This window comes from Doryrhamphus excisus, chromosome 11 (assembly GCF_030265055.1).
Source record: "Doryrhamphus excisus isolate RoL2022-K1 chromosome 11, RoL_Dexc_1.0, whole genome shotgun sequence".
NCBI classification, from domain to species: domain Eukaryota; kingdom Metazoa; phylum Chordata; class Actinopteri; order Syngnathiformes; family Syngnathidae; genus Doryrhamphus; species Doryrhamphus excisus.
This window is the reverse complement of record NC_080476.1, coordinates 16,998,502-17,019,103: the sequence shown is the minus strand read 5'-3', so window position 1 is coordinate 17,019,103 and position 20,602 is coordinate 16,998,502. Positions and strand designations below refer to the sequence as shown.

Sequence of the window (20,602 nt, the reverse complement as noted above, 5' to 3'; positions counted from 1 at the left end):
TGTAAATAAATAGCTGAAGTGGGGGTGATGTGTAGCCCCGCCCTCCTCCTCTTTCCCCCTCCCTCCCCACTGCCACCGTAAATGTTATTTATGAATGCTTGCCGCTCGCCTTCGTGTGCACGTACAAATTTTGTATCATTATGTTTTAAATAATTGGACACCTGATATTGATCATATGTTTTTGCTTGTGCAATGCATGCACTTCGCCATTAAATATAAACAGTAATTCATTGAGGTGGATTTTGATGCTGGCGGTGGTGGTACTGGCGGCGGCGGTGGCGGCGGCTGGCGTAGCGGTGCGTTCGGCTCTTTAATCACACTGGGTCAATAAGACCCGAGTACCGGTGCTGTCTGCTGGTGCTGTATCCAGCGGTTGTAACACCCGGAGAGGGGCTGTCCGATGAGGTAAGCCATCTATGTATCTAGCTATCCATCCATCCATACATCTGTGAGTGCTTGCTTGTTTTGCGGTTCTGTCGGGAGAGAGGAGGAGGAGGCGGCGGAGGAGGAGGAGGGAAGCTAACAAGCCCGGACACATCCATCCCGCAGCATCCCACCGTGTTGTCCCCCCTCCCTTACGCCACCTCCACTCGCTTTATTCCTACCACCATATTAATAGTAATAAGGAAAACGCTGATTGTGACACAAGTTTATTTAAATAAACACTCGGGCTTACTGTGACTGTGAACGGAAGCACCCCATTTGATATTTACAGTTGCTTGGCTAACACTGCTAGCTTGTGCGAGCGAGCGGCTCGGGTAGTTAGCTAGCGGCCGGTGCGGTTGCCTTGCTAGCCCCGCAGTGCAGAGCAGCAGCAACCGCAAACCCGAGTTGGAACGCATGTCAAGCCCGGGGCACGGAGAGCGAGTTGTCTATTTGTTTTCGAAGACTTCAGCGGGCGGATCCACGGCGTCGACCTTGGAAGTTATTACGAGATGACATATTTATTTATAGCTAACAGAGTGGTCAGGTGTGTTCGTGCGTTTGTTCGGCTAACCCAGCCAGAGCCGTAATAAACATGGATTTATCGTAGCCTAAATGTCCCAACATGTCAATGACCAATCTTTGACTATGACCAATCTTCACTGATGAAACAGGTATTAGATGATAGACTTGACATCTTCGCGTTTTACGCTTCTCCTTTAGAGTGGTGAAGCTTCCCCCGTTGAAAACAATGGGAGGCGTTAGCATCAAGCTAGCATTAGCGGCCTCAGTAGGGCATCAGTGAGGCGGCCTCCTCTCCTATGAAGTATGCATAAGCCCAGGGGTCCTCAATTATATTAGTGCAAGGACCAGAATTTTTCCAGAAAATGTCCAGATAGTATATTACAAACAAAAAATATATATATATGTGTGTGTGTGTGTATATATATATATATATATGCATTCTGTATTTTTTAGCTTTTGTCAGAAAAGTCAGACTGATATTATCTGTACTGCAACAAGTCAAACCATGTTTACTTCATTACAAAGTAAATACATTGATTTCCCAAATTTTCCATTATTTTGTAGTCCACTTGCTGTTAAAAGTCAAATTGTCAGTGTTATTGTGAGAGTATGTCTAGTAAAACCACACTCCCTGAGCCTGTAGAGCCGCGCTGGCCAGTGGCTTGTATCTTAGCATGCTCGACTCGCAGTCAATAGGGATGTGTGGTTGTAGGATTGAGTCCAGGCATGTATAGCGTTGAACGGCATGGTGGCACGAGTGGCTTCATGTAGAGGTACGCAGGAGCGCCGTAATTATATTGGGGAATATATCTTACAAAATACACATTTATGAACCAAATTTACAAGCAAGCCACATGTTCAAAGCTAAACCATGATGGAAATGGGGGTTAAAAAAGGTGGACCTTGGTAAAAAAAAAGTTTGAGAGTGTAGCTGGGACAGTCAACTGTAGTTTCTACTACTAATACCATTTTGACAACAACATTCAGAAGTACTTCAGAACTGTGCATTTGTTCGCCATTGCAGGCAGGATTGCCGAGGCCGCCGCCAGACTGACCATGTTGTCCTTGTGAGAGTGGGCGGGGCTACCTGGCCCTGAGGCGCTAAGGAAGAGGAGCCTATCCGCAGCCGTCGGACCCTCCTCTTTCTTGACAAGACACACAAGGAGAGTAAGGCGTCTCTCAACCTTCTTTCGTCGCTCCCCCTCAGCCCTGTCAACCGACACGATGATGTGGTCACGTTGCTGGTGGAGAGCGTGAGGAAGCAGGAGTCTGGAAGGCGACCCTGCTCAGCCGGGGGACTCGGATCTGGTGAGTGTGGGTGTCACTGTAAAACGCCACCATGTGACAGTCAAACCATATCATCTGTAGGATTTAGACCATAACCTGAAATTAACACAGTGGTGTGTTAAAAAAAATAAATAAATAAATCCATCTCATCCTTGCAAGACTTCCTGTCATCAGTCTTTATGACAGCTGACATAAAAGAAAACTGAACTTTGATCCCTGTGGCATTTGAAGAAGATAAATGGATTGCATTTCAATAGCACTGTTCGGCTTTCTCAAAGCCTTTTATAATAATATTGCATTGAAATACAAAGGTGCTGTCCTCAGGGGAACTGGTTGCAATGTTGATGCAAAAGCATTTTTTATGACTATTGTTTGCACACACCATCTTGTTATATTGCTTTATTTTTTTTTTCCTTTAGTCCCTGCTGGACCCGAAAACCCTCGCAGAGTGCTGGCCCCCTGATGGCTTGATGCCTGGTGAGTGTTGGCCTTACGGTACCACGGTACAAGAGTCATGAAAAATACTGTACACTGATCAGTAACAGACCCAAACAACACAGTGAAAGTGTAGACCAGAGGTAGGGAACCTATGGCTCGGGAGCCAGGTAGGGCTCTTTTGATGACTGTATCTGGCTCTCAAGCATTTACCACAATAAAAATGTATGTTTGCTAACATTTTAAAGTAAACATCACAGAAATCACTGTTAAAAATATTAAAAATCAACAACTTTCTTATGCATTTTAATCCGTCCATCTATTTTCTACTGCAATACGGCCGACCATATCTATCTTTCCTGATGATATTTTCCAGGTCTCAAACACCAAAACTCGATTATTACTGGGTAATGCGGTAGTGTACCTCGGTCATTAAGATGTAAATGTAAACTTTCCTCCTTTAGTCAAATAGTCACCTAGCTAAAGCTGCAGAACCAAGACTTCTGGCAAAGATGGCCAAAAGAATGAAATATACTGAGTACGGTGCAAAACCATGCAGCAGCAGAAGTTGCATTAATGGCAGAAAGTATTTGATTTATTATTGGACACTGCGCTGCTCACAAAAGTGTGCTGGCCACACCCCCTTGGCGTGGGGCAGTGTGCCTGGTCTACGTAATTAGAGCCCATTATATCTAAAACTGTTGGTCTTACATAAAAATGCTCACATTTTATTGCATTCAATGTTTAAAAAAATGTATATGGCTCTCACAGATACACATTTTAAAATATCTGGCCTTCATGGCTCTTGTAGCCAAAAAGGTTCCCGACCCCTGGTGTAGACCATGAGTTAAATATGCTCTACATCAGGGGTCTCAAACCCGCGGCCCGCGAGACACTAGTTTGAGGCCCCCCACCTTGATACCAAAGTTTAATGTTGAAATGACAGCTTAAAGCTGTGTGTACACCGGAAACAACCTGATTTTGCCCCGCCCATACTCTTACCCTACCCTGTTACCCCGCCCTGTTTTGCTTTGGATTAGTAATGAAGCTAAAGGCTTATGACGCTGGGTACAAATAAAATGCAGGAAATGATTTGGAATAAAATGGAAAATACACGTCAAGATAAAGCATCTTTTGCTAAAGTTACGACGCTGCTCCCAGATGGAACTGAGTATGATGCTAACTTGCTAATTGGGTCAAATTATTAAAAGTTTCATTAATGTTCATGTTAAAGGTTAAATAACTGTTAATACTGTACATTTGAATCTGAAAAAAATAATTTCTCTACCAACTGTATGTGGTTTCTTACCTTTTTCTTATTTGCTGTTTTATTATTATTTTACTTATTTATTACTGATTGGTTGATTTATTGTCTTAATTCTTAATTTGTTTATTTATTTTTTTATCTTATTTTGTGTATAGAAAAATAAAAATGAAGATATTTGAGAACAGTGGAATGTTTTATCAGATATTTTGGTGTGGAAAACCGGAACCAAAGTACTGAAAAAGTCTAGGGTATAGCAGAAGCAAAAGCATTGAAGATAGTTTTTTTATTTATTTTTTTCCAGTTTTTAATAAATGCGTTTTGGGTTGGTTTTTTTTTTTTGAAAACCTGATGCGGCCCGGCTTCACCCAGAACCTAGCTCCGGTGGCCCCCAGGTAAATAGAGTTTGAGACCCCTGCTCTACATGTTAATTAATTAGAGGTGCACAGGAAAACAACAGCAGATGGTTAGGAGCATTTAAGTTGTTTCATATTCAGGCTATAAAGATTTATACATGTACACCAGGAGGGGGCGCCAAACGACCTCTCTGTAAGCTGACCTGCTGCAACCTCAACACAAAAGTTGCTTGGCAAGTTAGCACATAGCATAGGAAGCATTATGATGCCAATTTGAAGTTAATTGCAGTCGGAGCCAAATGTCTTCTCTCCAAGCCACTTAGATTCGGCATCTTATGTTCAGGGTCGTCTTATATTTAGTACGTTATTTGTTTGACATTGAGTTGTTGTGCAGGTTATTTCAAGAATGACATAACATTGCAATTGTGTGTGTCCTCAGAGAGCAGCTACTGGCAGCTCTGCCCTCCCTCTAAGTCCAGCCTGCAGGGGGGGTTGCTGAGCTCTAGTTTCCCTCCTGGTCCAGTCCCCCTCGTGCCGCCAGATGCTCACCTGCAGGAAGGGGGAGATCCCCTGGACGGCCCCCCCTCTCAGCCACATCAGCATCACCGGCCTCTGGCACCTAGCACCTCGGCGTCCGAGCTGTCCCTCCCCGGGGCGGCAGCGGCTCCTCCAGGACCCGCCCCACCGCCACCTCCTCCCCCGCCGCCCAAACGCCACTGCCGCTCTCTGTCAGTGCCGGAGGACCTGTCCCGCTGCCGTTACACATGGCGGCCCAGCGCCTCGCGGGTGTGGACTCCTGTCAGTCGGCAGCAGTGCCACGGAGGAGTTGGCAGCGTGGGGGTTGCAGGTGTGGTGGCAGGTGCCACGGGGGGTGGCGCCTGTCCTCTCCGGGCGCCGAGCTCCTCTTTGAACTCATCCCTGCACTCCTCGTCCAGCCCCACCTTCTTTAGCTTGGCACTTTCTCCGGACTCGCCACTTCCTTGGAACTTCCCCTGGGACCCCATCGAGGCAGCGGCAGGGGGTGGAGCCTGCTGCTGTTTCTTCCCCTCCCCGTCCTCCTGCTCCTCGTCGCCGTCACCCCTCCACCCGCCACCAACCCCTCAGAGGCGTTTCTCCCTCTCGCCCGTGCTCATCAGAGACTCGGCAGCGACTGCCACCTTCCTGCCTCCGCCGCCCGTTCCCAGCCAAGCGGCAGCGCCTCCACCGGGCTGCTGTGCGGCTGGGGGAGCTATGGCGGGGGCGCCAGTGCCTGCCTCGCCTTCCTCGGCCTGCAGCACGCCGTCATCCCTGCGCCGCAGCCTGCCGCCACAGCTACCACGTTGCCACTCGCAGCCCTGTGACCTGCTGCTGCTCAAACCGGGCCTGAAGAGGCGTCGTGACCCAGACCGCCCATGTGCCCGCCCTGTCCTCGACTTCACCAAGATGACTCAGGTAGATGGCATCACATGACTACAGCCATTCTGCTTTGATGCTTTCATTTTGGAAAATCTAATTTTCCTTGTTGTGTTCCCTGCAGACCCGCAGCATCGACCCGCAGTGTTTAGAGCGTAGCGGCAGGCTGGCCTGCGGCGGCGATCTCTACATGGCCATGGAGTCCTTCATGGGCGACTTCCGAGGCTCTTGCTCGCCGGCCGAGTGTCTGGGCAGGACAAGCATCGGCCCACTAAGCGAGAGCGACGAAGAATGCCGCGAGGATGATGACGACGACGACGATCGAGAAGAGGACGTGGACGAGCGAGAAGCGGCCCAGCAGGCGGTCTTTGAGAGGGATTGTACAGAACTGGACTTGAATTTAATCGAAGAAAACTGACGTGTTTGTAAAATGGAAGGCTGTTACTTCCCACCCCCCCTTCCCTCTCCTCCCTTTTTATTTATTTTTAGAAAGGAAGTTTCATTTTAAATTTAGATCGCACCCATGCCACCGATCAGCCAGGCTCTCAGGAACACCTCTTCACACTGGATTGAGTAAGTCGACGCTGAATTGACGACAACAGTGATGATGTGACTGCTTGCTTTGAAAGACTACGATGGCTGGACTCTGTCATGTGTCCTCTGCAATCCGCCAAGATTGGGGCGTCTTCCAACATAGAGTACAGCTGCCGAGTCTCCCAACAGGTCGGTTGCGTGACACAGCACACAGCGTCCACCTGAAACATTGCCACAAATCGTTATATATTTTGGATAGACATAATAACATTCTAGGAAGATATTGTGCTCTCCTGTTAAGAAAGCAAATTAAACAAAATTACCCCATAATAAATGAAGGGAATGTTGTCAAATGACGTTTTTCATATTTAATGCATCAGTTTATCCCCTACCTGCAGCAATGTGTTCAGGTGTAGCATCGTGCTGCGTCAGCATCGTCCTCTTATGCCGCGTTGAGGTCAAGTAGCCACTGATGCTGTTGTTTAACCTGAGTGTGAATGCACCTTCCTGCTCATTCACTATGTATGTATGTGTGTTACGTTAACATAAAAAATTTACACTTAAGAAGAGGTGCTCATCTGGATTTGTGTCGTTGGAGCAAAATGATAAATAAGAGCAACATTAGAAACCATGAGGACAATCATAAAGGTTCATGTTACTTTGTAGCCCTGTTAGGGTATCTTTACATTCTCATTCATTTCAAACATACATGCAAAAACCATGATAATCGTCTATAACACACACACACACAAAACTTACCCCCTCGCCTCAGTCAACCTCTCGGTAAAGCCCAACATGAGCCTTAACTAAAACTCTGTAAATCAAAAATGTGATTTTTTTTAACTTAAAAACAAAAGGAAAGTGTGTCCTGTAGCTGTCCAAAAGTCGAAGTCCTTCCGTTCATTTCTGATTCCTGTTTTTTTTCCTTAATATTCCTGATCGGCTGTCTGAATGAGTCGTCTGTGGAGACAAATGCCACAAAATGAACAATGAGCGATCATGAACAAGGTAGAAGACAAACAGAGAGACCTGGGAACATCTCTCATCTTTTAGAATTTTTTTATTATTATTGTATTATGTGTTTAAAAAAATGAAATGACAACATGGCAATTTGGAGGAAAAAAAAACAGTTTGTGAATAAATTAAGTTTATTGAGAATTATTTTACAAAGAATGAACACTGGTGTCTTGTCTTTATTGCCAATTATTAGAATTAATTTTCTGGGTTTAGTTGGAAAAAAAGGAAAGATGTAATTACTTGCATTTAAATGTATTCATATATCATTAATTTAGTATGGAAATTCATATAGAAATCATCTCATGAAGTTTTATAAATGCACAACTTTTTTTTATTGTCTCGACACATTTCACCATACTGGTATCATATTAAAACATACAATGGAGTTCTGTAGTAGGTAAACACCTCAAATTATGATAATTTGTAGAGTCCATACTATAGTATGGTATAGTCCATGTATATACTAATATAACTGTTATTTAAATAACTGTTTATTGTGCTTTTATATTATTTAATAATGCAAAGTATTTTGTATATGGTATAACACACCACTTTTAATATCAATAAATCTTGTGACATGCATGGCGGTAAAGAAAAGAATGTTCTTGAAGGCATCATCCATCATTTTTAGAAATAGAATGTGACTCAGTGCTTCTATTATTGTCTGCATGCCTCATAATTGTCGGCTAAAACAAACTGAAATTGTTCAAAAATATTTAAAAATCTAAAATGCTCAATGTGTCCAGTGGCCAGAGGTTTCACTGTCTCTCAGTTCTCTGTCGAAGAAGGGCCGTTGACCTCTGACCCTTCTGAGGACACGGTTGAGGATGTAGTGATCGCCGGGGTGGACGTGACGTTGATGGGCACCACTCGCTCCTTTCCATCGCTGGCTGCTTTCTCTCGCGGTGCCTGGATCTGAAGCTGACCGCCCACCAGAGAGCAGCTGACGGCCTCGGGGTCAACGCCATCCGGGAGGTCAAACTCCTGCCTGAACTCCTGACACCTGTAGGAATAGGATCCCTTGCCGTCGTCCTGCTTCTTCTCTGTCTTGCCGCTCACCCTCAGCTTCCTGCCCACCTGTTTGACCGACAACTCTTCAGGGGAGAACTCCTTGGTGTCCAGACTGAGTGCGAAGCTACAGCCGTCGGGCCTCAGCTCCTGGAAAGCGATGGGTTTGAAGGTGGCGGAAGCCGGCGTGTGGTCGATCTCGTCAAAGATCCTCTGGTGCAGCCGCTCCATGTACTCCATGCTCTGTCGCATCTCCTGCATGTGGCGGAGCATCTCCTGCTCAATGTGGTAAAAGAGAGGACGCGTCTCGGGCCACAGGCTGCGGATGGGCCAGTGCATGTCCACAAAAGGCCTCACGGCGATGGCAGACGGCTGGAAGACGCTGGCGCACAACATCCTGCTTCTTCTTCTGTTTTCTTCAGATCACAGCTCGGGGTCCGGAGTCTGAACTGTCTGATGCTGGACTTCCCTGCTGCTTATATACACATGCACACCAACCAGAAAGTTCCATCAGCATTCCTGAGTGTGTGTGTGTGCTTGTGTGTGAGGTGTGTGTGTGTGTGTGTGTCAGAATCTAAATGCAGCATAGACTGTATTAGCGCTGGCGGCTGCTGCATGCCGACGTATTGCTGCTTTGTTCTATTTTGGTGTCTGGACTCTGTCATAGTATATAAATAAAGTATAGAATGTTCCGAGCATGACAGGACATCCACTTTTAATTGTTCTGGTAAAAATAATAAGGTTTTCTGAAAAGGAAAGCAAAGAAGGCTACACATTTCCTCCATAGGAAAGGAATAGACAGAAAAAAAAAACTGATTATATTTATATTTATTTACTCTATGTTCTGTATTTCACTTGTTATCTTTTCTATTTTATTTTTTGCTTCATTTTTTATATGATTTTTTCATTTATATGCAATACTGATCATTTATTTCTGAAATTATAAATGTAAAAAAAATTCAAGAAGAAGAAATTTATTTGGTTCGAGTATATTTTGGTTTGAGTTGGATCTTCTGGACGCTAAATGACGCTAACTGAGGTCCCACGCTAATAATAATAATACGGCAACATGGATGATAATAGAATGGGTTTCTGCATTTTGCTTTGTAGAGCCATAATTGCGAGTCAGCTCATCTAATGCTCTGTTATGTGACTGGTTCTTACAACAGCTGCAAGAGAGCACATACCACACAAATAAAGTGTGATTTCACAGGTTGTTTTTGATCAACATGTTAAAAATGTAAGTGACTCCTGGTAAACATGTGAGGGGGATTAGCTCAAATGGTAGAGCGCTCGCTTAGCATGCGAGAGGTAGCGGGATCGATGCCCGCATCCTCCAAATGCTTTTATGTTTTTTATTTTTTACATAATCACGTTTTGCAATTATTTTCAACAATTGCATATTAAAGCAAAACAGACTAGTCCAAGTCAAGTAACTAAACTTAGTCCACTGAGGTAAGCCAGTGTGGTGGTGTTTTTCATGGCTCTGACGTGCGAGCAGGAGGGGAAAGTCCCTCCCAGGTCAGCCTTCTGGCCGGAAAATATCCAAATAAGGCTCGAGGAAGTGACGAGGTCGAATGAGGCGCTCCATAATATATAGGACAAATCCTTGTTGTTGACGTTTGTCAGTAACTCGTGCCACGACGGTTAGACTGTTATTTAGCATGTTCTGCTGCACAGTGTCCGAATTGGACGGAATGATCGGTTCAATCAATCAAAATGTCATACCCGGATGTGTGCTGGCAAGCCGAACATGGGAGTTCACCGCTCTGACCATATATGGGCTTCCCTTTGCCTAATTTGGTAATCTACGTCATCGAGGGAGTCTTTATAAGGTCCAGGAATCCTCATTCACGGAACCTGTTGGTGAGCCTGTCCCAATGTTCCAGCGTCCACTACAAGTGAAAACACCAACCGGAAACAAGCACTGTCACTGTCATTCACCAAAATAATCACCTAATCCGTCCACCGGGACTCTCCTTGGGATCCCGGACCAGACTCAATCCAGCGTTGGCTTCTTTCGAGGGTCCGATCCCCCCGAAGCAGCAAGTCCAGTCCTCCCCTACTTTACTCGGATTGTTCCCCGGGCGGCAACGGCAGCAGCAGCAGCCCGTTGCCCCGGAGCTCCAGGAGCCGCTAAGCCGCAGGCAGATGGCAGCGACCAAAGCGGAGCTTTTGCTCTCGACCCTGCAGATTTCCGAGCCTCTGGCCGGCTTCCCTCCCGTTCTCTCACCGCTGGACGGATATCCGAAGCTGGAGGAGCTGCAGTTGCTGCTGCAGAACGCTGCAGAGGGAGCCGGTGAACCCGGAGACTATGGAGGTGAGTTTGGCATAGTTTGATTGACATGGATGGCGTTGACTTTATTGCCTTTTGTAATTATAATTTATGTTTAACTGCGTGGAAATGCAAAACGAGATTTCCTTTAGTGAATAATTAAAAAAAAAATATTCCCCTCACTTATATGTTTGTGTGTAAACACAAAAAGTGTTTTGTATTTATGGAGGATCTTGTATATTTTTTATTATTACTGTTTATTGCTAAATTCAGGAAGGATTTTAAGTGGTGGTTCTTTCTGCTTGTGAGTGATCAACTCTGACTGATCTTCTTGTTCTGTGTTTCAGACTTGCTGTCAGAACTGGCAGACTTGCAGAGTCTCGCCCCTGTCACCCCTCGCATCCCCCCTTTGGCCTACAGTGGACGCTTCACCTTTGAACCCTCTACATCTAGCGGCGGTGGTGGAAGCCTGTGGCCGGAGCCTCTCCTCAGTCTCTTCAGCGGTTTGGTCAGCGTTACAGCTCCTCCTCCTGCAACCTCTGCAGGAGTTCCCTCATCTTCACCGGTGATGTTGTCGGTGACATCATCGGGGCTGACCCAGCCGAGCTTGAGCTCCACGGATGCCAGCGTAGTGTTCTCTGGAACACAGACCGGTAACCCTGACTCCCAGCCTGCCCCCTTCCTGTCACAGGGGCCTCCTCCGGCCTATCCTGGTTCCACTTCCAGGCTTGGCCTCCAGCCTCCATCCATGGCAGTACCGATGCTCCCGGACTACATCCTGCCTCAGTCACAAAACAATGAGCTTCACCTGAATCAGGATCAGAAACCTATGATGTCACAAGGTGGGAATCCCCCACAGCCACCACTTACACCGCTCTCCACCATCAAGGCCTTCTCCTCTCAGATCCAGAACCAACAACTCCCACCTGCCTGCCACCTTACTAAGCCGTGCCGGGGCAGGAAAATCAATAACCAGTGCAAGACGTCACCCCAAGACCGTCCTTATACGTGTCCCGCAGACGGCTGTGACCGTCGTTTCTCCCGCTCAGATGAGCTAACACGCCATGTGCGTGTCCACACGGGTCAGAAACCCTTCCAGTGTCGTATCTGCATGCGCAGCTTCAGCCGCAGTGACCACCTGACCACTCACATCCGCACTCACACCGGTGAAAAACCCTTTGCCTGCGCCGAGTGTGGCCGCAAGTTTGCTCGCAGCGACGAGCGCAAGCGGCACACCAAGATCCATCAGAGGCATCGGGAGCGGAAAGCTGACAGGAATCTCGCTCCTCCTGCTCCCTCCCTGACTCCTCCCACTTCCTCACCTGCGTGCTCCTCCGCCTACTCCTCACCTGCTCATAGTTCCGCCTCCCCCACACCATCCACCATCTTTCCTCAGTCAACACTGAGTCTGCAGCCCTCTTTCCAAAGCTACCCCAACATGTACTCCTCCTCCAGCTGCTCCTCTCCTCCTCAGTCAGAGCGGACGACGAGCATCTCCTCTCTTCATAACATCTGTTGAATCATCTTGACCTCTCACTGAGGAACATCACGAACAGTGTGACTAAAAAGTCTTAAACTTCATGAACGATTCAACAAAGATGTTCAACTTAATGTAAATATATATGTATATATTTACATTTGTACAAAATTTTTACGCAATATTTACCTACTGTGTAGGTTTGTATGTTCACATGCAGGTATGTGGCTTGATTTTTGTATCAAATGTAAACAGGAATAAAATGTGGCACTTTAATGCATCATCTGTTGCTGGTGGTGATTGTTCACTCTTACAATAAGCACAAGAAATATTAGTGTTTCATCAATGAAACGTTTTATCGTAACTCACATAATCATTGACAACACAGAAGCAGACAATTCGTATGAAAGAAAACGTCATCATAAAATAATCGCACTACATTTATGTAACTGTGTGTGTGTGTGTGTGTGTGTACTTTGTCCTCGCAGCCGGCTGCAAGTAAAAAAAAACAAAAAAGCTCCAAACCAAATATAGAGCTTCCTCCTGGTGCAGCGGATATCCTTATGTCCAAATATGGAGTTTCCTGCTTGGTTGCAGTCTGGCCGCAGTGTGTGCGTGTGTGTGAGCATGCGCGCGCGCGCGTGTGTGTAGCACAGCACCCAGATTACATTCATTTCATGTAATTCTATCTGCGGAAATTTAAATTTCGAGGAAAGTCGTGTTAAATGGAATGTTGTCAGAACACACCGACACGCGCGTGTGCGCATGTGTCAAGTGACGTCACACACCAGACAAACTGGAATTGCAGGTCGGACTGGACCTTTGACGACGACTTAAACGGTTACTTACACAACGGTAAAGCAAAAAAAAAAAACATACATTGTGTTTACGTTATTTGTTAGTCTAAAGTTGTTTTCTATCAGTGGAATCGCTGGGTTAGATTATTGTTGGACAGCAGAGGGCGTAGTACCCATTTGTGGGACTTCGTTTGTAAACAGGTTGACTGGCTTCCGTCCACATAGCCCGTCAATTTGACACATTTTAGACCAGAAACGAGTTGCAATTAAAATATATAAAAAACGAGTAACTGTCCTGTCTTATGCTCATGATTATATACCTACTTGTTTCCTTACGTATTCGCCGGTTTCCGTAGTGTAGTGGTTATCACGTTCGCCTCACACGCGAAAGGTCCCCGGTTCGAAACCGGGCGGAAACACGTTTTATTTACATCAATTGTTTAAAATCTGCATTCATTACTGCTTTTAGTTTGTACATTAAAATATATTTGGTTCCAAGGGCAAAGTCTTTATATATACTTTGAGTAAATGGTATTAGGACAAGGGAATACAGATGAAATGTCTATTAATATGCACTGTCCATATAAATAAAAACATCATGTCACAGTAACCTGATTTATTTCACCCTGCAGGTACCAACAGTGCGTACATATTTGTGTTACAAGGACAAAGAGAAATGGCCAATCTCTTCATCTTGGTAAGCGATTCTATAAAACAAAAAGAGGAACAACAGAAACAGAAAAAGTAAGAAAAACAGTTTTCTCTTGTCTGTGTACACATTAAAATAACCAATATAGAACCTCAACAAAAATTTAACATCATTAAATATGTGTAACGCTAATATGAAAATGGTAGTTGTCCACTGTCAAATAGGTGCTGGAGGTCCAATGCTAGTTTATTTTAAAAATACTCTAGTAAATGGTGTCCCCCAAGGCAGTACGCTAGGGCCCATACTATTAGAAAGTGTTGTATGTTTCCATCCTCACCTGTCAGACACACCTGTATCCAACCCATAGATACTTATTTGTGCCATTACAGCGGTCCTGAGTCAGAGTGATGTTGGCTGACGTGATATTACACATGGACTGGTCCTCACAGCTACAAAATAATGAATACAATTTAAAAGGTGATCGTTTTTAGGCGTTCGCAAGATCCTTACCTTTCACTAAAAAGATCTGTGACGTAATTCGTGCAGTTCAGGTTTACATTGGTGGATTCTAGATTTGCATTCCAGCAAAACTCCTTCCCCAAACGGCCGTAAGTGGCCAAAAGTACCTCGACAGTTGCATTCCCGGCTGTTTCCGGAAAAAGAATACCACATTACACAGGGTGCAATTGTGGGAAATGATTCTCCGTGATGTGTGGATGACAACTTACAGCAGTTGATCATCTGAGTCTGACCGTCACAGATGACTGTCGTGAAGCAGGTGCTGTTCCTGCAGATGTTATAATAGTCCCTGCAGGGAGAGGGAGTGTTGGCTTATTGTGTTGAAATATTGTCCACTCCCACTATGGTGGTTCAACATGAGTTGACAAGGGATGAGGAACACACTTTTGTCTGACAAACAATGCATAGTTAATGTAAACATTTTACACGCTAACCTCTCTGTCATCTCATTTTCATTCTCTTCATTTTCTTCTCCTTCAGATTCTTCATTTCCTTCAGATTCTTCTTCACCTCCTTCTGACTCTTCTTCACCTCCTTCCGACTCTTCTTCTTCTTCACCTCCTTCCGACTCTTCTTCTTCCTCCTCAGATGATGAAGAGTCAGGGGAAACTTTTTGGTACACAAAGTAAACAGAGACATTTTAACATTTCATCAGTTTAAACACAAGCAGAGACAAGCAGATCATTTCAAGAGGAAACCCCGACCCCTTGTGGAAGTTAGCCTGCTGAGTGTTTCCGCTCACCAACTCACGGAAGCCAGCTTTGTAAAAATGCAGGCTTTGCTACGTAAAATCCACCTGGCACTACGTTTTTCCATTGGTCTTTGTCTTTTTCTTTAAAAAAAATGTGATGATATCTTACTGCTGCATTGACTGGGAATCGAACCCAGGTCAACTGCTTGGAAGGCACTTTCCTACACACTTTAAAATGAATAGTGGAGCTCTTTTTTTTAACATAATTAGAGCCCTCTGGGCATGAACTAACACCCCATTAGTAACTTCTACACTGATACTACCCAATATAGTAGACATAATAAGAGTGAATTAGTCTAGGGGAGCAGAGTGAGTGGTGGGCTAGGAAGGGACTTTTGGGGTTTAGAGTTGAGTCTCATCTTGCTGTGGGTTTGTATTCGGGATTTTTTATTTGGGATTATTGTGCCTGTTGTGAGAGAATCCAAACCTGCAATAAAATCCTGATGTTCCGGTGATCTTTTGAATGTGTGGTTTAAATGGATTATATTTCTATGTTAGTCCACTTGGACATCTCCATGCATGAAAATGCTTAATTTAAGCTACAAAATATGTAATATTAGTTTAAACATAACTAAAAAAAAAAAACGGTTGTATTCAACCATGAAACAGCATGATTTATTCATAAACATACTTTGGAATAACCGTGATAGAGTGGAGATGTGAAATTTGACCCACAAAGTGACAAGAAATGAAATGAAACAGTACATATGAATAAATATCGGTTGCATTTACCTGACGTTATGAGAGCGAAGCCCAGCACTGTAACACAAACACACATTTCAAAATGTCACACAACCCGTCAAATCCTGAAAATATATCAAGCAATACAAACTTACGTACAGGCCAGCAGCAGTGTCAACTTGAGTGAAGTCATGTCAGCGTGAGTTGTTCTTGTCAATGAGGGTCCGCCGCAAAGAGTGCACAAATTTAAACATCTTTAAAGACGTTGACAATGTCAACGCTTTATTTGGCTAACAGCTTTCTCCCTCTCGTGTTGGTGATGTGACGCATTTCACCTGGTGGGCAGATAAATGTTTGCCTTCAACAGTCGAGTTTGGGGGTAAATGAGTCATTGTTGTATACCTCTTGAATACACAAGGACAATGCATTTGCTTTATAATCATCCCAATTTGTTGGTGTGTTAAAGTATAAATACAGTAAAGCGTATAATGCAGTTTTAATATGAAACTTTTTATTTTTAAAGTTAAAATACAATTTAACTGAGATTAATTGAAATCTATCAGTCTGGAAAAAGTTATAAAGCCTTTTCTAAAGCTCCAGCAAAACACAGAGAGAGCCATTATCCACGAATGGTCATAACATGGAACAGGGGTGAACCTTCCCTTCACCTTAAGAGGTCACAAAAGACCCAACAACAACATCCAAAGAACTTAAAGCAACTGTGAAATTCGGGACTCCACTTTAAGAAAGACACTGGGCAAAAATGGCTTACATGGCAGAGAGACTCCAAGAGTCCAAGATCCTTTGGGAAAAGAGTAAAATATGGTGGTGGTAGTGTGATGGTCTGGGGTTTTTTTGGTACTTGGAGGACTTGCTGTGATAAATAGAACCATTAATTTTGCCGTCTACCAAAAATTAATATTGAGAGGCTGTGGAATGACTTTAAAAAGTGCGTTTGTGCTCGGTGATTTCCATTAGTGGAAAATTATTCGTGTGTGTGAACAATTAGTCCACGTTGGAAATTCTCAGTCAAGAGTTTGCTCTTGAGTGTTTACTTGAGACAAATGTACTTTCTCTTTAAACAAACTATTCATACACACATGCGTTGTGTCAAATGTACATAGAAAAAGCTTCAAAAGCAAGTTTATTCACAGCTAAAGGTCACACATGTACCCGTTCAAATGTCTCAATACAAAAACAGTACAGTTCACAGTTCAATGCAGTCGTAATTCAAAGTCAATGAAATAGGTCTAGTCTAGCGTGTAGATGTTCTCCTGAACCGGTCTTCTCATCCTTATCTCATAGATGATATGAGGAGGTTCCTCACTGGAGAAACTGGAAAAGAGGAACGATTCAACTGTCACTGTGAACCGGGTTTTAAGAGTTTTACATGTTTTACTGCCATACTGGTCACATGGAATAATACTTCATTCACTGTGGTACCACTGGATGCATTTGACAAAATATAGATATTGTTGGTGCAAGATGAGACAAAAAAAATGCAATATAAGTTATAGAAAAAGTGCCATATTTATTTTTAATATTTTATCTCAACAAAATAGTCATTAAAATCACAAGTAAGTCAGGTTAGTCTTAATAAATTCACAATTAAATAAGGCTGGCAATGACACAATTTGGAAAGCTGCACATTTCTATGTGGCACAAACATCCGTATGAGAAATAAAGTGCAAAGTATAAACCCCAATCAGTGATATGTTAAACTGGGCTCGTTCAGGACGTCTTACATATTAGTCAAACATATTAGTATTAAAGTAGTATTCATAACCAGCACGTTTACGTTGTGGACAGCATTAAAAAAGACAATATGGGGCAGACATACACTTTTTCTGACTTCATGCATGATAACGGTTTGAACCCCGGGTTTGGTTTGACTTTTGAGGCGGACTTTTCCAGTATGTTTTGGTTAAACCCCTCGTTTATCGCAGTTAATTGATCCCAGACCCGACTGTGATAAGTGAATTTAATAATATATGTGGAAAATAAGACACACATGTAAGACATAATATAGATTCACACATGTGAGATACATTACGATACTAAATATCACACCTTTGATATTTATATATATTTGTGTTTTAGTTCATTTAGCGATTTTTATGCTTGAAAAATATAAAATGTGCTTAGATATACATATTTTTAGGGATATCCTATATGTATATCCTAAAATCATGTACTGTAATGTGATGACTTAAATGGCAAATCATGTACTGATATCAATCGATATGTAATATTACACAAAAATGTAATATTGGTTGATATCGGTACAGGATTTTTTTCCAGATCATGAAAGAAAAAAAATGCTGTTTACAACACATGTGTTCATGTCATGTTACACATATCGGTATCAGGTGATATCAGAGTCGGATAATAGAGAGTTGTTTTTCAGCCCAAAAAAATAAATAAAATAATAATTGTACTAATAATAGGCCGAATTCATCCATGAAAAAGTGATTAATTAATATTATTATTCAAATTATTGTTATTATTCAATATTCTCCATGGCGAGAGATTACTTTATTTGTCAGTATGTTGATTTATATTATAATTTTCATGTGCTAGCAAAAACAAATCCAGCAATGTCATGATTTGAGGACCTCGTTTGCGTTCAAAATCCACCAGAATGAGTGTAAAAATGACGGGGTGCTCACCAGCCGCTCCTTAAACCTGGCCTGTGTAACCCCCCTGCATTGGAAAAATAGAGTATACAATATCATCAGTCTTTTTGCAGTATTCTTGGCCATATTAGTTCATACTTACGCTTGAAGGCCATAGACAGAAAAAACACGGCCAGAATGATGAGCACAGTGAGGGACAAAGAGAGAACAGGAACGTTGATTTGAAGGGAGAGCGACGCTGGTGAGTTCACAGACTGAAAAAAAAAAAAACACACAGAAAAGATGGCTAAGATTGCTGGATTTGTTGAATATAGCAGCGGCGGTGGTCTCTCACAGTGATGGTGGTGGAGTGCAGCATTGTTGAGTTCCTTCTTATAACGTCCAGCTGAGGCGATTGGAGCATTTTGCTGTTTTCTACCAACCCAAATCGACATGAATGTTAAATGTAAACAACATAACAACAACAAGTCCCCACATTCCCATAGTAGTAGCAATTTAACCTCTGTCAGTACACGCCTCCGTGACTTGAGTTGTTGACGTTGTTGTCGGCGATGTCGTTGTAGCGCCGATGATCGAAGCTGATACACAACAAGAAAATGTATTCGCAATCTAAGAGTTTAGCTGTGTTTACGTCAGATGGCTCACCTTTCACCACCCGCAGGTTCATGATCACTTTCTTGTCATTGAAGAGTCCGTCGATGTCCACCCTGCAGCAGTACACCCCGCTGTCGGTACGCCTCACATTCAGGATGTCCAGGTCCATCTGTCCTTCCAGGACGTCTCCTGTGAGTCGGTAGCGGTCGTCCGCCTGAAGCACCACAGTAGAGGACGTAACACAGTCAAGCCTCTTACGCACAGTCCTACCTAGTATTCATCCTTCCAAAACCCTTCACCTTTGATACAAGGTGGCGCATTACAGATGTTAGCATGATTTTTAGCACGGCGGATGAGTGGTTAGCACGCAGGCCTCACAGCTGGGAGACCCGAGTTCAATTCCACCCTCAGCCATCTCTATTATTAGTAAAATTATTTTATTTTATTTTATTTTTTTAAAAACCAACTCGGGTGGCACGGCGGACGAGTGGTTAGCACACAGACCTCACAGCTAGGAGGACCAGGGTTCGATTCCACCCTCGGCCATCTCTGTGTGGAGTTTGCATGTTCTCCCCGTGCATGCGTGGGTTTTCTCCGGGTACTCCGGTTTCCTCCCACATTCCAAAAACATGCTAGGTTAATTGGCGACTCCAAATTGTCCATAGGTATGAATGTGAGTGTGAATGGTTGTTTGTCTATATGTGCACTGTGATTGGTTGGTGTACCCCGCCACAGCTGGGATAGGCTCCAGCACTCTTGTGAGGAAAAGCAGTAGAAAATGAATGAATGAAGAAAAACTTTAGCTGTAATTTTCTCATGATTCTGTTTCGGAATCACTCACCGTGGAGACGACGCCGTTCTCATCCGTCTGGATCAGGATGTTGCTGCACCACAGGGTCCCACAGCCTCGACCCCAGCAGACCCGACTCAATCCGAAACGCTGCACCGAGTACTCACAGGATAGCGATGCCACGCCCCCTTCTTTCACTTTATAACCAAAAGCCGGAACAAAACCGCCACCTGACCCAAGGAAGACCCAAAACATTGTTTACCAATAATAATGTGCCCATATCCAATAAGACAACTAGTTTCATTATTGATGTTGCATGTTGTGATGTCATCATTCAGCGTCTCACCTGACAGGAGGAACACGGCGGTGAAGAGCTGAGGTGTAAGACGGCAGCGAAGCGACGTGGAGGCCATCATGATGTGTTTGTGGTCATGAATGACGCGCGCCGACACACACTGACGCAGCTCTGAGTGTGTGTGTGTGTGTGTGTGAGACAGACAATTATAAAGACTTCATTGATTCAATTCTGAATGTCAGCTGTGTGTTTTTCACCCTCATGGTTTTAATGTGATGACTTAAATGGCAAATATCTTTATGTTAAGTTCAAGTCAAGTGTAGGGTACTCGGAATTTCACGTTGACGTAGATTCAATGCAAAAAAAAAAATATTGATCAAATTTAATATTCAATGATTTTGACTGCAGTGAGTGTTTTCCTATTATGACGTGTTTTGTTTCTGTTTCTTCCATTGACAGGATGCAAATGGAACAACTTTTTTTGTTCAAATCAGAGTCTACAAACTGAAGGGAAATATTCATGAACGTTAATGAACTAAAGTGATGGAAGGAAATCCGACTTACAAAAGGACTTTGTGTTTCGGCAGGCATACATGCTATGCACACACACTCAATGGACGACTGTGTGGCGACGTCGCAGATGTACAAGCTACTCTATTATTCGCCTCAAATGTTCCTTCTTTCACTTCATTTTTTTTTTGTCTCTTTTAGTACTCTGAAAGGCATTTTCAAATGGCAGACTCAGAAGACTTAGTAGGCAAGGCCAGGGACAAAATTGTTATACTATTTGATTTGAACCTGACTTTAATTGGATGCATGTTTTGGGGGTAATACGAATACATGCAAAAGAAATAGTTCAGCATTTACATTTTTGTGCAAAATTATGGAGCCCCAGAC

At 43.6% G+C, this 20,602-nt stretch overlaps 4 protein-coding genes and 2 non-coding genes across 8 annotated transcripts; 4 read left to right on the top strand and 2 right to left on the bottom strand.

The window, feature by feature from the left end:
• The first annotated feature begins 80 nt into the window (after positions 1 to 80).
• On the top strand, positions 81 to 7,388 carry fam53c (family with sequence similarity 53 member C). 3 transcript variants are annotated; one of them, XM_058086557.1, is made up of 5 exons: positions 81 to 405; positions 1,973 to 2,256; positions 2,655 to 2,712; positions 4,730 to 5,721; positions 5,807 to 7,388. In XM_058086557.1, the coding sequence occupies exons 3-5, from the start codon at positions 2,706 to 2,708 to the stop codon at positions 6,098 to 6,100; spliced, it is 1,293 nt and encodes a 430-aa protein (XP_057942540.1). In that variant the 5' UTR covers positions 81 to 405; positions 1,973 to 2,256; positions 2,655 to 2,705; the 3' UTR covers positions 6,101 to 7,388. The 3 variants fall into 3 exon arrangements, with proteins under 3 accessions (XP_057942540.1, XP_057942543.1, XP_057942542.1); XM_058086560.1 differs by lacking the exon at positions 81 to 405 and adding an exon at positions 705 to 970; XM_058086559.1 differs by lacking the exon at positions 81 to 405 and adding an exon at positions 953 to 1,097.
• Positions 7,389 to 7,706: 318 nt separating this feature from the next.
• Positions 7,707 to 8,705, bottom strand: hspb9l (heat shock protein, alpha-crystallin-related, b9-like). Its single transcript, XM_058086565.1, has one exon. The coding sequence runs from the start codon at positions 8,635 to 8,637 to the stop codon at positions 8,002 to 8,004; it is 636 nt and encodes a 211-aa protein (XP_057942548.1). The 5' UTR covers positions 8,638 to 8,705; the 3' UTR covers positions 7,707 to 8,001.
• Positions 8,706 to 9,507: 802 nt separating this feature from the next.
• trnaa-agc (transfer RNA alanine (anticodon AGC)) lies at positions 9,508 to 9,580 on the top strand. Its single transcript has one exon. It is a non-coding gene; the product is annotated as a tRNA-Ala (tRNA).
• Positions 9,581 to 9,908: 328 nt separating this feature from the next.
• Positions 9,909 to 12,282, top strand: LOC131138770 (early growth response protein 1-like). Its single transcript, XM_058087986.1, has 2 exons — positions 9,909 to 10,561; positions 10,864 to 12,282. Exons 1-2 carry the CDS (start codon positions 10,393 to 10,395, stop codon positions 12,033 to 12,035), a joined length of 1,341 nt encoding a protein of 446 aa, XP_057943969.1. The 5' UTR covers positions 9,909 to 10,392; the 3' UTR covers positions 12,036 to 12,282.
• Positions 12,283 to 13,136: 854 nt separating this feature from the next.
• trnav-cac (transfer RNA valine (anticodon CAC)) lies at positions 13,137 to 13,209 on the top strand. The gene has a single exon. It is a non-coding gene; the product is annotated as a tRNA-Val (tRNA).
• Positions 13,210 to 16,534: 3,325 nt separating this feature from the next.
• timd4 (T cell immunoglobulin and mucin domain containing 4) lies at positions 16,535 to 19,823 on the bottom strand. Its single transcript, XM_058087182.1, has 8 exons — positions 19,757 to 19,823; positions 19,462 to 19,640; positions 18,672 to 18,834; positions 18,527 to 18,604; positions 18,361 to 18,440; positions 18,169 to 18,280; positions 18,060 to 18,093; positions 16,535 to 16,725 (listed from the first exon to the last, which is right to left on the bottom strand). The coding sequence occupies exons 1-8, from the start codon at positions 19,821 to 19,823 to the stop codon at positions 16,641 to 16,643; spliced, it is 798 nt and encodes a 265-aa protein (XP_057943165.1). The 3' UTR covers positions 16,535 to 16,640.
• Positions 19,824 to 20,602: the final 779 nt, after the last annotated feature.

Excerpts from the sequence above, each read along its gene's own strand:
- fam53c (XM_058086557.1), top strand. Across the intron at positions 5,722-5,806 it reads ACTTCACCAAGATGACTCAG|ACCCGCAGCATCGACCCGCA; the intron begins GTAGATGGCATC and ends TGTTCCCTGCAG.
- hspb9l (XM_058086565.1), bottom strand. The coding sequence starts at position 8,637 with ATGTTGTGCGCCAGCGTCTTCCAGCCGTCTGCCATCGCCGTGAGGCCT.
- LOC131138770 (XM_058087986.1), top strand. The coding sequence starts at position 10,393 with ATGGCAGCGACCAAAGCGGAGCTTTTGCTCTCGACCCTGCAGATTTCC. Across the intron at positions 10,562-10,863 it reads TGAACCCGGAGACTATGGAG|ACTTGCTGTCAGAACTGGCA; the intron begins GTGAGTTTGGCA and ends TCTGTGTTTCAG.
- timd4 (XM_058087182.1), bottom strand. The coding sequence starts at position 19,823 with ATGGCCTCCACGTCGCTTCGCTGCCGTCTTACACCTCAGCTCTTCACC. Across the intron at positions 19,641-19,756 it reads CGCCGTGTTCCTCCTGTCAG|GTGGCGGTTTTGTTCCGGCT; the intron begins GTGAGACGCTGA and ends TCCTTGGGTCAG. Across the intron at positions 18,605-18,671 it reads GAACCTGCGGGTGGTGAAAG|CTTCGATCATCGGCGCTACA; the intron begins GTGAGCCATCTG and ends GTTGTGTATCAG.